General features: G+C 41.6%; 2 protein-coding genes across 7 annotated transcripts in view; both read right to left on the bottom strand.

Annotated features, from left to right (window-relative positions):
• LOC122563987 (TNF receptor-associated factor 4-like) overlaps nt 1–10,952 on the bottom strand; it is a 96,249-nt gene extending 85,297 nt beyond the window's left edge. Inside the window, exon 1 of the mRNA XM_043718395.2 lies at nt 10,642–10,952. Within this exon, the coding sequence (XP_043574330.1) occupies nt 10,642–10,784 (143 nt within the window). The 5' untranslated portion in view covers nt 10,785–10,952. The remainder of the gene's footprint in view (nt 1–10,641) is intronic.
• A 217-nt stretch (nt 10,953–11,169) lies between these two features.
• The window catches only part of nek8 (NIMA-related kinase 8), a 176,432-nt gene continuing 172,446 nt past the window's right edge, over nt 11,170–15,155 (bottom strand). For 5 of the 6 annotated variants that reach the window (XR_015752332.1, XR_015752331.1, XR_006315785.2 and 2 more), the window contains one exon: nt 11,170–13,287. The gene's annotated coding sequence lies outside the window, so the exon portion shown is untranslated. The remainder of the gene's footprint in view (nt 13,288–15,155) is intronic. The other variant, XR_006315786.2, reaches the window with a different exon arrangement.

Here is a 15,155-nt window from a genome sequence, read left to right as displayed (position 1 = left end):
GTCATTCATCGAGTGTTTCTTTCAAAAGTTTACTTGTCCTGGCACATTGCCAGGAGATTACACCCTCCCTGGTCTCTGTTTGAATCTGTCCAATCAAGGTTCTCCCTACCACAGTACCAAAACAGTTCTTACCAAAAGTCACAAACTATATCCCATGTGGTTATGCCAAGGGTCTACATACTCTATAGTCCATATTAGCCTGCCTGCAGCTTTTGACCCACCTGTCTCCTACAATGTTACTCTGTTGTTAGCTGGATGGGATGGCTCTTGCCTGATTCAACACTCGTCAGAGTATTAGTAATAGCTTCTCCTTCATTATCTTTGCTGTGACCACCCTCCCCTCCATACAGGCATCTAATATTCAGCTTCTTCCTATTTTTCATCTACATCTGAAATGATATCATTTGAAAGCAGAGGGTGGTTGTTTTGCTGTGCACTCTGCTAGACCTCGACACCTGTCACAACTCTCACACTACTGTTATATTATCAGACTGCTTATCTGACATCCAACAACTACTGAATAGACATTTTCTCCAATCAAATATTGGGAAGACTGAAGCCATTGTTTTTGGCGTCAGCTCAAAGATGCTGCCCTCTAGCAACCAACGTCTTCCTTCTCCCAGGCAACAGTCTGAGATTGAACATGCTCATTTGCAATTTAGGGGTCCTTTCTCACCCAAAGGTGAGCTTCTGACCACACAATCACTCAGACCACCCATTACCACCTTTGTAACTGTGCTCCTACTTCAGCTTGTCTAATGCCAAAATTTTCATTAAACCTTCAACACCTACAGACTTGACTGTCCTAACATACCACTGCCTGGTCTCCCATATTCTACCTTTCACAAGCGAGATCATCCAAACTCTTCCAGTGGCCTGATTCACACCAGGTTCCTTAACATTTATCATTCTTATGTTCATTGACCGACACCAGTTCCCAGTGAACCAAAATTGGAACCCAGAACAGAGGAGGAGTAGGCCATTCAACGAGATCATGGCTCATGTTCTCTCAATGTTTTATCACCCACAATTCTCATTCCCATTTTTAAATGCATTGGATTCTAATTTTATTGTAAAATACTCTTGTGGAGCATGATGAGAGGATGGTTATTGGTAAAAGGTGCTATTATTAACACAAGTTCTAGTTGTTGGATGGTGTCAGTCTTAAATTCCAATTAAGTCTCTGAAAAGAGGAATCTAATTTCATAACAGCAACAAGCAATCAATTGCTTATCCATCCAACCTGCAGAAACCAGTAATGGCTCAAGCCCCAGCTATCTCAAAGGAGACCTCTGCAAAACAAACACAGTTGTGAATGTAATCAACATAAAGTGAGATTTGCAGGCTAATATTCTGTAACAAAAAAGGAGAAGGGGTCATGGGAGAAGAGACAGAGTTGGCAAACTCATACTTCAGGCCCGGTTATAGAATAGCAAAGTGTACTCGAGAATGCCAAAGCAGGCAAGAGTATTTCTTTTAAAAAAGGGAGTTGAAATTTCTGAACAATGATTGGCATGACGAACCCACCCACCATTCTGGACTTGTCTCTGTAGTGACAGGACAGATCTTGCTTCCAGTCAAAAACAACTCCCTTCACAGCACTGAGCACTGCTCTCAATAAGACCACAAAACTTCAAAGCTCACAGCTTCATGCAGAAGTTAATGCCTCACAAACAGGCACATCCACCAGCACAGTGACTCTGATGACAAATGAGCATGTGGGTTAAACACCATTAATAACTACAGGCTGCACAGCTCCCACAAGCTAAATAAGCATTTCAATTAAAAACACACTGCTAAATAAGCTTTAAATCAGTTGTGATGGCAAAAGTCTGCCACCAGTCAGAATACAGTATTTACAGTAGCGAATATTGTAAAATGTTTAACCCACACCAACACTTCTGAGCAGACTTCACAGTTAGAATCTTGCTTTTATTACATTTAAAAGGCCCTCATTTGAATGTTTAATCAGCAGATTAAAATCTCACACCCTCTGCCGTGTTAGATTGCCACAGGACAGCGCACCAATTGTAGAGAAACAAGGAAACATTCAGCATTCATTACAGGGGGTGAAAGAAAGGAACAACTTCTACAGTAAAGCCAATATTAGCCATCGTAGCATTTAAAGGCCAAACTTCCACACACCAAACACCTTCCTGTCCCCAAATCATAATGTCAGAATGTATCCAATTAGGTTATATTTGCCCCAAAGTGAGGCCACATTTTTTCTTAACTGCAAAGGGGATAAACTACTGCTCGACTGAAAGTGGTTGATCCATGCTAAAACACAGCCCTATTTCTCATCCACTAACAGTGATCTACAAAAAAAAGGCAGGTACCTGGTCTGCTCTTGAACCCTGTTCAACCAGCTTTGCATTAATGTATAGGCCAATCCAATACCTCGTGGGCTGACAGAGTTTAGTGCCCAGCAATATTAATGTCAGTCAATAATAACATCAGTTCTGGCACCTGGTCTTTGCTACCTTTAACTTCCTTCCTTCTGAGCTTGAACCCAGAGTGATGAATGTGATCTTGCCCTGCTTGTAAAGTGTAAATAAAGCTATACATGGAAGAAAAAAAGCTAGTGACTTTTTCCATTGGTGTTCTCCAGTTTATGCAGTGAGCTCCTTGGTTTAACTCCTGCTCAATGTAAAAATCATCAAGTAAAACACACGTGCTTTCTGTACACTTTCAATTTTCATTGCTCTAGAATTGGTGCCTGTATGTGCAACAGCCTGAGCCCGAACTCAGGAATTCCTTCCCTAAACCATTAGCCCTCTATCAATTTCTTTCCCTTTAAGACACACCTTAAAACCCACCTTTTTAACAACCTTTAGGTTACTATCTCTAATATTACAAATAGCTCAGTGTCACATTTTGTTTGATAACACTCCTGTAAGTGTTTTAGGATGGTTTGTGTGAAAACATGCCACACAAATTGTTAGTTGATTTGAAAGCTTGAATGTAAATACATATGATGGTGGGTAAATTGCTATGATTTTTTTAATTGCTGGTAAAATCTATAAACACCAATTAAAAGGAATGTCACACTTGAATGAGCTAAGGAAGCACAGGGGCCAGCTGACTGGAGGCAAACCTCCTGCAAGAACAAGCTTGTCCTTCAGTGACTTTTAGATTGATAGAAACTATACTAAACCAAAACCATGTGTCAACAGCAACACTAATGCAGATCCTCTCGATGTTTTGGCTCATTTCCAAATCTGATGCTTTTAGTATTTTGCTTTCACTGGCACAGTGTCGCTTTACAGACTGAACCACACACTAACACCTGCCCAAATGTTTTTACTCAGACTTTCGCAATATTATTTTAAAAACGTATCCTTATAGACGAGACAAAGTGTGTCATGCACGCTTAACTTTCCACATTGAGTTATCAATGGTGTTTAATTAGGAGTTTCACTTGAGTGCATATAAAAAAACTAATGTTTCAGTCTAAATAGATGCATTACTAAGATTGGCCCCAATACTATCCCTCACTCGGCATTTTGAAATAGAACATAAATGGTAAACCTACTGAACACCATTGAATGTACACCAATTAAAACAGATTGCCCAACCAAGGCACTACAGTTCTCAGTAGAATTCCTATCTGGACTTGTTCATGGAATATTACAACTATTGCTGACAGAAATGGTTAGAATAGACATTACATCACAAAGCCAATTTTACAGTGTTTTCACACTTTATGGATGATTATTTATGAAACAGGTTACATTTCTGAGGTTAGATTTGCAGCATGCAAAACATTGGATACCCTCAGATCAGCAATAACCACAAAAACGATTCAACATATAACAAAATCGTCACCAAGGTGTATAAGTCCTGCTCTGATTTGCTTTTCCAAAATGCAGAACCTTGCATTTATCTAAATTAAACTCTATCTGCCACGCCTCAGCCCACTTGCCCATCTGATCAAGATCCCGTTGTACTCCGAAGTACCCACCTTCGCTGTTCACTACACCTCCAATGTTGGTGTCATCTGAAAACTTACGAACTATACCTCCTATGTTCACATCCAAGTCATTTATGTAAATGACGAAAAGTAGTAGACCCAGCACTGATCCTTGTGACACTCCACTGGTCACAGGCCTCCAGTCTGAAAAGCAACCCTCCACCACATCCTTTGTCTTCTACCTTCAAGCCAGTTCTGTATCCAAATGGCTAGTTCTCCCTGTATTCCATGAGTTCTAACCTTGCTAAGCAGTCTCTCATGAGGAACCTTGTCGAATGCCTTACTGAAGTCCACACAGATCACGTTTACCACTCTGCTCTCATCAAGCCTCTTTGTTACTTCTTCAAGGTTACCTCAGAGTACCATGGGATCTTGATCAGATGGACCAATAAGCTGAGAATTGACAGATGGAGTTTAATTTAGATAAATGAGGTGTTGCATTTTGGAAAGCAAATCAGAGCAGGACTTATACACTTAATGGTATGGTCCTGGGGAACCTCCTGTTGCTGAACAAACAGACCTTGGAGTGCAAGTTCATAGTTTCTTGAAAATAGAGTTGTAGGTAGATAGGATAGTGAAGATTTGGTATGCTTTCCTTTATTAGTTAAGAGTATTGAGTACAGGAGTTGGGAGGTCATGTTGCGGCTGTACAGGACATTGGTTCGGCCACTGTTGGAATATTGCATGCAATTCTGGTCTCCTTCCAATTGGAAGGATGTTGTGAAACTTGAAAGGCTTCAGAAAAGATTTACAAAGATGTTGCCAGGATTGGAGGATTTGAGCTACAGGGAGAGGCTGGTTGGCTGCAGCTGTTTTCTGTGGAGCATCGGAGACTGAGGGGTAATCTTATAGAAGTTTATAAAATCACGAGGGGCATGGATAGGGGTGGGGGAGTCCAGAACTAGAGGGCATAGGTTTAGGGTGAGAGGGGAAAAATATAAAAGGGACCGAAGGGGCAACGTTTTTCACAGAGAGGGTGGTATTTTTGAAATGAGTTGCCAGAGGAAGTGGTGGAGGCTGGTGCAATTACAGCACTTAAAAGGCATCTGGAGAAGTATATGAATAGGAAGGGTTTAGAGGGATATGAGCCAAGTGCTAGCAAATGGGAAGAGATTAGGATCTCTATTCAGCATGAATGAGTTGGACCGAAGGATCCGCTTCCATGCTATACATCACTATGACCCCTCTCTATTAAGCCTGAATTTCTCAATACATTCTGGGCATTATCTCCCTGTCTCTATTAACACTTACACAGCACCTTCTTCCTCACAACTCAGACTGCACCAGACTCGTGAAGGTAGATGGTTGGCTTATAAAACTTCTTCTATCTGCAGTAACCATCAAGTTGGAGTATACATTTGGTCGCACTTAACTCCTGATAATGACTAGGCAAGCTCATCACTATGACTCAATAAACGAGTAACTTCATATATACATTTACATGCAAGAATCTTGAACTGGTACCTAATAATTATGCTCCTCACTGCATTCAGCACCGAAACAGAAATATTGTCATGAGGCGTACATAATGAATTGGTATCAATGCATTTCAGGAAAAAGCTCATTGAACCCAATGTTTCAGCAAAAAATGATCCATGATCATCCTAGCTATCATTTCAAATTGCTCTCACCAGCATTCACAGCCTGCAACTACTGGAAATGTACTCTAATGTTACACAGCTCAAAATACTCTCTCCAGATACTAATCAAGTTTTGCAAGGACCAGATCTATAATTATCTTGCTGGGTGTTTATCACAACAAGCAGACACCAAAGTTTCACACATAGCAGCTAAATTTTACTGAAATGCTAATGATCCAATTAGTCATGGCATTGGGAGAATTTGTCTCACTAAAGAGAAGCTACTTTTGTACAGAGCCAATATCCCAGATACTGATACCAGCTCCCGAAGCCAAGGACTTGCACTACCAGCTGCAGCCTTGCTGGGATTTGCCAAAAAGATTTACTTTAAACGATGGGCCTTCCAAGCTGTTTGCCTTTCTAAAATAAAGCAATATTACTAGTGGATGCAGGCAGGTATTTGAGCATGCCTGGGTCTCAGCTCAATATAAAATCAAACGCATAAAAACTTTTGAGATGCCCCTGTGAGAACTCAGCGTTTAACACAAATTGAGCGTACCCAGTATATTGCTGAATATGTAACAATTTGGCCTTTGATTGCAAGCATGCTCTCACCACAATATGCTGAAGGCACAAGGGCTACATTTTGATAGAAATCCTCAGGCTTACTGAACAAAATGATTTGCCATTTGCCCAACAGTCCAAAGGGAGATCCATCAGATCAAAGACTTAAAGTCACATTTGGTGTTGCCTTCAGAAGTCACAGCTAATGATCAAAAATAAAGTCATATACCCATATGCAATTTATAAACCTTTCCTCCAGCCCAGCAAGGCTTCAATTAAAAAACAACCAATAAACCATCTGCAAGTGTCCGATTGACTTCTTGTCAGTACTGCAAATGTCACTCCATTTTAGCTGGCTATGTACCAGCAAGACCATCAATTAAGTCTGTGCACTTACAAAGAGGGTCAGAATATGTTTCTTTTTAAATTGAATTTGAACTGATTGCTGACGTACTGTAAATCATTGGGAGGTGATGGGTAATCAGCCTCAAACCATCATTAATAGCAGGTCAATATTTTTTCCACATACCATCGACTACTCTGGTAAAAAAAAATGTATAAATTTAAATTGGTTAGTTGCAGATATAAGCGGGTGCGCATATCGACTATGGAAAGCTTTTAATCCTTGGAGAGTATAGACAAACAGCTGCTTGTAGCTGCAGGCACCTTCTGTGAAAGCAGTGGCTTGTAACTTGACATTTACAGGTCAAAGCTCGAACTGAGATATCCAGACTAGAAAGTATTTATTTTAACCCATTAGCTCATAATAAATAAATATAAATGCATCACCATTTATAAGCTGCCACTGGCTCCAAAACTAAAACTTATTTCATGCTTCACTTTATCCAAGCTATTTATTAATTACTGCCTTAGGAGCCAGACCAGCAGCAGTTGCACAGATTCCAGTATAACAGAACATTAGACAAAGAGAAGAATGGCTGATTCCAGTCAAATTGCACTGAAGCCGCTTGCTTCAATTTCCTTCACTTCCTTGACTGAATACTGGCTCCACTCCCATTCCATGTTGCTTTTGTCTGATAGTGAGAGATGGGACGTGAATGGAGTACAACATTTGTCACCACCACTCCTTCCCCCTCCCTGCCTCCATGCTATCCCTTCTATAAATGCAATGAACGAATGAATGATGTCCTTCATAATCCAGCTAGTCCTCTTAAACTGCGGCACTCACTCTTTCCCGTGGAATGACTGTTCAGATATTTTGACATCCCAAGCTACCAGTGTGTCGCAACTTTGCAAAGACTGTTAGCAATTCACTTGAAAGCCTCACTACATACAGAAAGCAAGTCCTCCAAACAAAATCCTCATTAGTCCAGAGATTCCACTTTTTTTAGGGAAAAAAACTATTGAATAGACATTTATTTTTCATATAAACTGCATGAATCTAAAGGGCACTTCTATGCCAAACAATATTTTGAACAGAAAGACATTATTCGTAATAGAGAATCAGACCATTAAAACTGACGGTTCAGAGCAGAAAGTCATAAAATGGTTAATTGTGATTCTCTGTCCACGGACACTGACAGATCTGCTGAGTTTCTCCTATGCTTTCTGCTTTTCCTTTATTTCAGATCTCTAGCATCTTCAAGAAGTTGTACTCAGTTTAGATCTACATCTCTGAAGATGGGGCAGTTAAAAAAAAATTACATTTATTTCGCACTTTTTATGACCATAGGACATCTCAAAGTGCTCTACAGACAAAAAAGTACTTTATGAAGTGCTGCCACTGTTATAATATAGGGAAATTGAGCCAAACAAAATTGGAAATGAGTGCACTTCTGCATAATGAATGGTGTTTGAAACTGTATGAATGAAGGACTTTGAAACCTGCCATTTTTATGAATACAATGTAATTTCCATTACATTCATGAAGAAGAAAAACATCTTCTGGTTTCAGAGCAACCGAAGTGAAACCTTCTCTTTCCCTTCCCATTCACAAGTTGATGCAATTTGACGGAAATGGCGGCTGGATTTTGACAGCTATTTAGACAGGCACAGTGAGGGGGACAGGCAAGAGTTAATGTTTGAGATCCTTTAAGCTGTATTTTAAAAACTGTCGATAACTATTCAACGGCATGCTGGAGGAAGCAAAAGAAAGTCATTGTTCAGAGGATTAATTTGTTTCAAGCACTTCACTTCTCTGCCTGACGAGATTGACGGCCCATTTCTGTTGCTTTTATGTACAGAACATAATTTACATCAAAGCCAGCTACTTGAGGAGACAGCTCTGCGTTTGCTGTTCATACATTTCTGATAAAAAAACTAAGGGCAAGGATTATCAACAGGAAACTTCATCCACTAAATCTGGGGGAAAAAATGTAGCAGTACGTTTTTCTAAAGAAAAGTAATTGCCAATTTAACTTTCTCCCTCATTTTTTCATAAGTAAATTAACAACAGAAAAGATACATCAGAATCAAATCATAAGAATACTGGATTTTAATGATCAAGATTTTAAGCCAGAAAACATACCAGTAGACCATGGAACTAGCAGAAATCTGTGCTGCCAAAGCTAACAACTGATTTTCCTATCAGGCACTAAGTAATGCCATTCACAAATATACAGGCAGAGAGCCAGGGACAGAGTCAGAGGGAGATGAGACATAGGGAGAGACACCCAGGGGGGTGGCAGCCTGGGGAAGAGGCATCAAGGGGGGGGGGGGGAGGAATGGAGGGGAGGCTAAGCGCGGGGGGGGGGGGGGGGGGAGGAGAGGCACCCAAAGAGAGACAGACAAACAGCCAGCCAGAGGTGGAGGAAAAGAGAGGAGAAAGAGAGACAGACACCCAGAGACACGCAAGCAATTGGACAGCCTTGATGCACAAAGCTGTGCACTGTACATAATTGATGAAAGCCAGTCGCGGTTATAAATGGGCACACACACGCAAACAGAACGTGTGTAGGGCTTTTTTTCAGGAACCTGGACCAGGCGACAGTCTCTGATGTGAAGATGATATGACGGGGGTTCACGGGGAGATGTGTCAATGGACTCAGGCGCCAGTAGCGAATCTGGTTGGAGTTTAGCCCCAGGGCGAATCATTAACAATTTTGACAGCGTTCAGAACAGTTAAATAGGAAATGGGCAGTATAGTGGCAGGTTTTCTTTTATAAAAAGAAAGAGACTGTAATCTCCTTCCATTATTTTCCAATGATTGACATTTATGCTAAGACCGGCCCGAGTTGGACAATAAGGGACACAGTTCTTGTTGCTAATAATGTACAGTCAGATTCATTAGAGAACAAAACCCAGTTGAAACCTAAGATTTTTTTTAAAATCTGGACTCCAAATAAAATTAAGGTTGCACAAGTTTGTGGTGCGTTTCCCTTTGAAGATGAATGGCTTATTTGGGCCAAGTTTCCGTGCAAACTGCAGACTGCCATTTATCGTTTTCCACAGTTCCAGGTCCAAGCGAAGGGACAGGTCCTGGAGGCGTTGCAGGATGTACTGTTTGCAGGAAGGTGGTGAACAGTACAGTGCAGTGTTCCTGCAGACAGAGCCGGAGAGACTGGGATATTCCCTCTTCATATTACCAGCACCGGGCCCCACTCACACTCTTAAAAGGGAAAGCACAACCGTCTCCAACCTCAAATATTATTGTTGTTTCTTTTTTAAAAATGGCAGAACTCTGGTGAAGGACAAATCAAAACCGTCAATGATACAGAAACAAAATCTGTGTAAATTCAACCCCCGCTGCTATTGGTGGACCCCACTTTTACAGAGCTGAAAATGTGTTGCTGGAAAAGCGCAGCAGGTCAGGCAGCATCCCTTCTTCGGGCTCATGCCCGAAACGTCGATTCTCCTGCTCCTTGGATGCTGCCTGACCTGCTGCGCTTTTCCAGCAACACATTTTCAGCTCTGATCTCCAGCATCTGCAGTCCTCACTTTCCTACTTTTACAGATTCCACTTTAGAATCAAGTTGAGTGGCGTGGAAAGACCGGTGGGCACCGAATGGTCTATTTGAGCGCTGCGTTTCTATGCAATGAATCGCTGACAGATCCAGTGTTTCTCTCAGCGAGCATCGGTGGGATTGTAAACGGACAGAGCACTTTGAAAATCCAACTCTGGATTTAACCAGACCTCCAGACGAAGTCGTCAGGACTTGACTTTCTGTCCGGTAACTAGTGCCTGTATTCTGGAATAACTAACAAAGACCTATCATCTCCCTTTTAAGTATTTACCTTTATTTAATTAACTGTGTTTTATGTACACCTATCTTCATATAGATTATACAGTATATATCCTGATCGCTGCGTACACACATCTTTCTCTCTATAGGGATATAAAAGGTGTACGTTTCTATATAACTTTGTTTTATATACACACACCCTCCTCTCTATAAATATAAATTATATACCTGAATTGAATTGAATTGAATTAGCTTTATTGTCACCTGAGGTATTAGAAACACAGGGAACTGAAGCTATGACAAACAGATTAAGATGAGGATTGTGAATGCTTATTGCTGACTGCCCGGTTTTCGGGAGTTTCCCCCGAGTTTTTGTTTTTACCTGAGAAACTCCTGGAGGCAGGTGTCACAGAAGCGATGACCACAGGTCGAGACTTGCACGGGTTCCCGCATCGGCTTGTTGCATAGGGGACACTGAAAGCGCCGCTTGGGCTTCTCCAGAAACTTGTAGTCGTAGCCCGGCATGATGGCTTAAAAGAGACGAGGCGATGTGGAAAAAGTGCACCGACGGCTAGTTAGCATTCACTGAAAACAAAACCAAATCCCTAAACAATGTCTCTGAGCCAAGCTGAGGTTACTGCATCCGGCCGGGAGGCTACAGCTGAGCTCCAGTGACGAAGAGTCTAACTGGCAACTCCAGAGCTCTGTCCCTCGGTCTGGCTGCCTCTGAATGAAGGAAGCTCGCTGCTGTGTTGATGTTTGGAGGTGATTTTCCTGGGGAAGGTTCACGTGTTAAGAGAGGGGAGGAGATTCACCAACACCACTGCTGCCCTGGGTCCTAGTGACAGTTCAGACCACAATGTACATCAAGTCTTCCACAAACCTTCCGGCCGAATTAATTCATTATTTTTTAAATTAATTATTATAAATTAATTAGAACCACCTGAAATCTTATATATTCAAAACGGGGTGGGTTGCAATATTTCTCCATATAAAAAGAGACTGGAATTATATAATCAAGATTTTAACGTGAGGAAGTATGAGGGATATACATCATTTCTTCATCAGAAACACGTCCCTCCCCAAGTTTCTCATCCTCAGTTGCTCTTCACGCACTCACAATAGTCAGAGCTGTATACATGATAGATCCACTGTTGAGGAAGTGGTGTAAGGATTAGAACTATATATCTGTACACTCGTCCCTCACTTGTCTAGTCAGCAAGAGGACAGCCGGGGGCTTTGTTCCGGAGTTAAATGCGCACAAAAACAGTCACTTTCTTGTCCAGGAATATCCTGCCACATTGAGCAAGCGAGAGAGAAAACGGCAGCTGTGATCCGAACTTTCACCCTGCTCAGCTAGGAACAGACAGTGACTAACGAAGGTTAAAAGATTCTTTCTAATAAGTCATTCCTTTGTGAACAGTGCTGAGTGCCAACTCGTTAACCCAAATCTCCTTATATTGTTTTAAAGAAACAGAACTACTGTACATTAACCGGATATATCTAGTCAGTCCCTTCTGCTGGTAAACAGGAGAGAGACTCCAGATCCAGTGTGCTGACCACGGTGAATCTCGGACCGCTGTACGTGTGTGTTTTTGTTCAAAATTCTTTCTTATCCTCTGAGGGAGCGATGTGATTTACTAATTTGTATTACTCCAACTCAGCACTTTAAGGTATCGGAAAGAGTAAAGCTCTACAGCATAAATATTGCCATCCAACTGGGAGCCAACTCTCTATTTGAGGGTAGTGAAGGGAGGGGGTATTTTTTATTACAGCCGAATCAGTGAAAACAGTTCAAACTAGAACCTCGGCATGTAGTCTATCGAGGTAAAAATTTCGCTGCTCCTTGGATGCTGCCTGAACTGCTGTGCTCTTCCAGCACCACTAATCCAGAATGTAGTGTACTGAAAGGGAAAACCCAAGCGTTTCACGTTTTCAAACAGGCTCACTTTAAATACGAAAATGCCGAGTACAATTAAACAATGCTGAAACTTCTTATGTAAATCTGGAGCACTGCGTGATAGGGTGGGACTGTCCAACAACCATTCACTGCACAGGGCGTGGCTGGAAATTGGGTTTCATCAGATAATAATCAGGAATGTTATCACCAGATTGTGGCTGTTGCTACAGTTACCCCAATCATATTTTGAAAATTATACCATCTAGACAACGGTTTACGTAGCAGCTTTATTAGTAAGGTACAAACAATTCCACAGATGCTGCCTGACCCGCTGAGCATTTCCTGCTTTTAAATAAAAACAGATCTCCTGCATTTTCCTCGTGTGTTACTCGTATGCGGTTTTCTTTCTGTTACTGATGTGGAGTCACCAGGGGACCAAGTACTGCGTTGCTCATTACTTCATCGTGATGTTTCTTCGTTTGTCTGTCCAACATGTTCAAAACAGCTCGTGTTTGCTTCCATGAGCAATGGCCTGGACTTGTAAATTCCTGAGGTCGGTTCATGGGCAATTGGAGCTGCTTGTATAAATTCCAGCATTATACTCTAAAGTATGATCTAAAGCATAATAGATTCATCTCCTAAATTACAGGCTTAAGTTACAGGCTGTGCATTGGCTTTGATGAATCACACAACAGAACAATACACGACGAGGCCATTTGGCCCGTCAGGTCTGTGTTGACTTTTTTGAAAAAGAAAACCAAGTCACCCCATTCCTCTACTCTTTCCCTTAATCACACAAAAGTTTCTTCTTCAAGAATCAATGAATAAAATCTGTGTGTTTAGGTGAGAAATGATAGGAAGAAGGTGAAGGATCACATCTGCAGTCATGGACTTGATGCAGTCTTCACTTTGTCACTTGATGTTGAGTCAAGTTTTGGCCTTATGATGTTTGAGTCTCTTCCTCTAAATGGAATATTTAGGGCAATACTGAGGGAGTGCCAAGTTGTTCAGTATCTCCTTTTGAAAACTGTAAAGCAGAGAAAGCGTTGTCTAATGATTCAGGTAGGTACACCCATCAGTTCTTCATTTGTCCCATTTCACCCTGTTTGCCTCGTATCTTTTTTCCTACTGAAAAGAGAAATAAGAGCTACCAGAGTATTTTAGTTTGCAGGCAGCAGGACAAATACCAAGTCTCAAATAATCACCATAATAAGAAAAAAAAGGACAGTGCTGATTGGTTGACAAGTAGATTCCAGTTGGCTGAAATATTACCATGAAGAAAGCACCAGGGTACCAAAGGCTCTATGAATAAAATGCTACTGAAGGTACATTTTGCCCAACACACAAATGAGCACAAAGTGTATGAATGTCAGTGTGGATGCCACACCACATATATATGCTGTATGTCTCAACAACTAACTGTTCATATTAATAGCATGTTCATGCTGGTGTTGTAAATTAGCACAGCACAGATCATAGTCAAACAGTGTGGTGCTGGACAAGCACTGCCAATCAGGCAGCATCCGAGGAGTAGGAGAATCGATGTTTCAAGCATAAGCTCTTCATCAGGGTGCGCAGCATTCCGACTGTAGATGTGATTTCATGACTGGAAAATACTTGCTGAACAATCCTGAATACTACCTAAAACTAAACCAGTCAAACACAAAATCTGGCTGGTTTACACTTGCTAGAAGTAACATATCTTATATATATGTGAGCTCTGCCAACAAAAGGAATATTTTCAAGCTCTACCTTTTCTGAGTTATCCAGAAGCCTTTCATTTTATGTTGCTTTCTCCAAGGTAATACCTCAGATAATTAGAGTACAGTAATAAGTGCATCATCTCTCCAATATTATAATATGATGTGATTATGTGAAATTTGACACTCTTGCACCTTTCCTGATGGGGGCAAGACAAAAAGCTTTAGAAACAAGAATACAGAACTGGCTCAAAAGTAGAAGACAGAGGGTGGTGGTGGAGGGTTGTTTTTCAGACTGGAGGCCTGTGACCAGTGGAGTGCCACAAGGATCGGTGCTGGGCCCTCTACTTTTTGACATTTACATAAATGATTTGGATGCGAGCATAAGAGGTACAGTTAGTAAGTTTGCAGATGACACCAACATTGGAGGTGTAGTGGATAGAGAAGAGGGTTACCTCAGATTACAACAGGAACTGGACCAGATGGGCCAATGGGCTGAGAAGTGGCAGATGGAGTTTAATTCAGATAAATGCAAGGTGCTGCATTTTGAGAAAGCAAATCTTAGCAGGACTTATACACTTAATGGTAAGGTCCTAGGAAGTGTTGCTGAACAAAGAGACCTTGGAGTGCAGGTTCATAGCTCCTTGAAAGTGGAATCGCAGGTAGATAGGATCGTGAAGAAGGCGTTTGGTATGCTTTCCTTTATTGGTCAGAGTATTGAGTACAGGAGTTGGGAGGTCATGTTGTGGCTGTACAGGACATTGGTTAGGCCACTGTTGGAATATTGCGTGCAATTCTGGTCTCCTTCCTATCGGAAAGATGTTGTGAAACTTGAAAGGGTTCAGAAAAGATTTACAAGGATGTTGCCAGGGTTGGAGGATTTGAGCTATAGGGAGAGGCTGAACAGGCTGGGGCTGTTTTCCCTGGAGCGTCGGAGGCTGAGGGGTGACCTTATAGAGGTTTGCAAAATTATGAGGGGTATGGATAGGATAAATAGACAAAGTCTTTTCCCTGGCATCGAGGAGTCCAGAACTAGAGGGCATAGGTTTAGGGTGAAAGGGGAAAGATATAAAAGAGACCTAAGGGGCAACGTTTTCATGCAGAGGGTGGTACGTGTATGGAATGAGCTGCCAGGGGATGTGGTGGAGGCTAGTACAATTGCAACATTTAAGAGACATTTGGATGGGTATATGAATAGGAAGGGTTTGGAGGGATATGGGCCGGGTGCTGACAGGTGGGACTAGATTGGGTTGGGATATCTGATCAGCATGGGCAGGTTGGACTGAAGGGTCTGTT

The sequence above is a fragment of the Chiloscyllium plagiosum genome, unplaced genomic scaffold, assembly GCF_037043375.1.
Source record: "Chiloscyllium plagiosum isolate Xiang-an unplaced genomic scaffold, Cpla_swu_hap1 HiC_scaffold_31, whole genome shotgun sequence".
Taxonomy (NCBI): domain Eukaryota; kingdom Metazoa; phylum Chordata; class Chondrichthyes; order Orectolobiformes; family Hemiscylliidae; genus Chiloscyllium; species Chiloscyllium plagiosum.
This window is presented reverse-complemented; position numbering and strand designations above follow the sequence as displayed.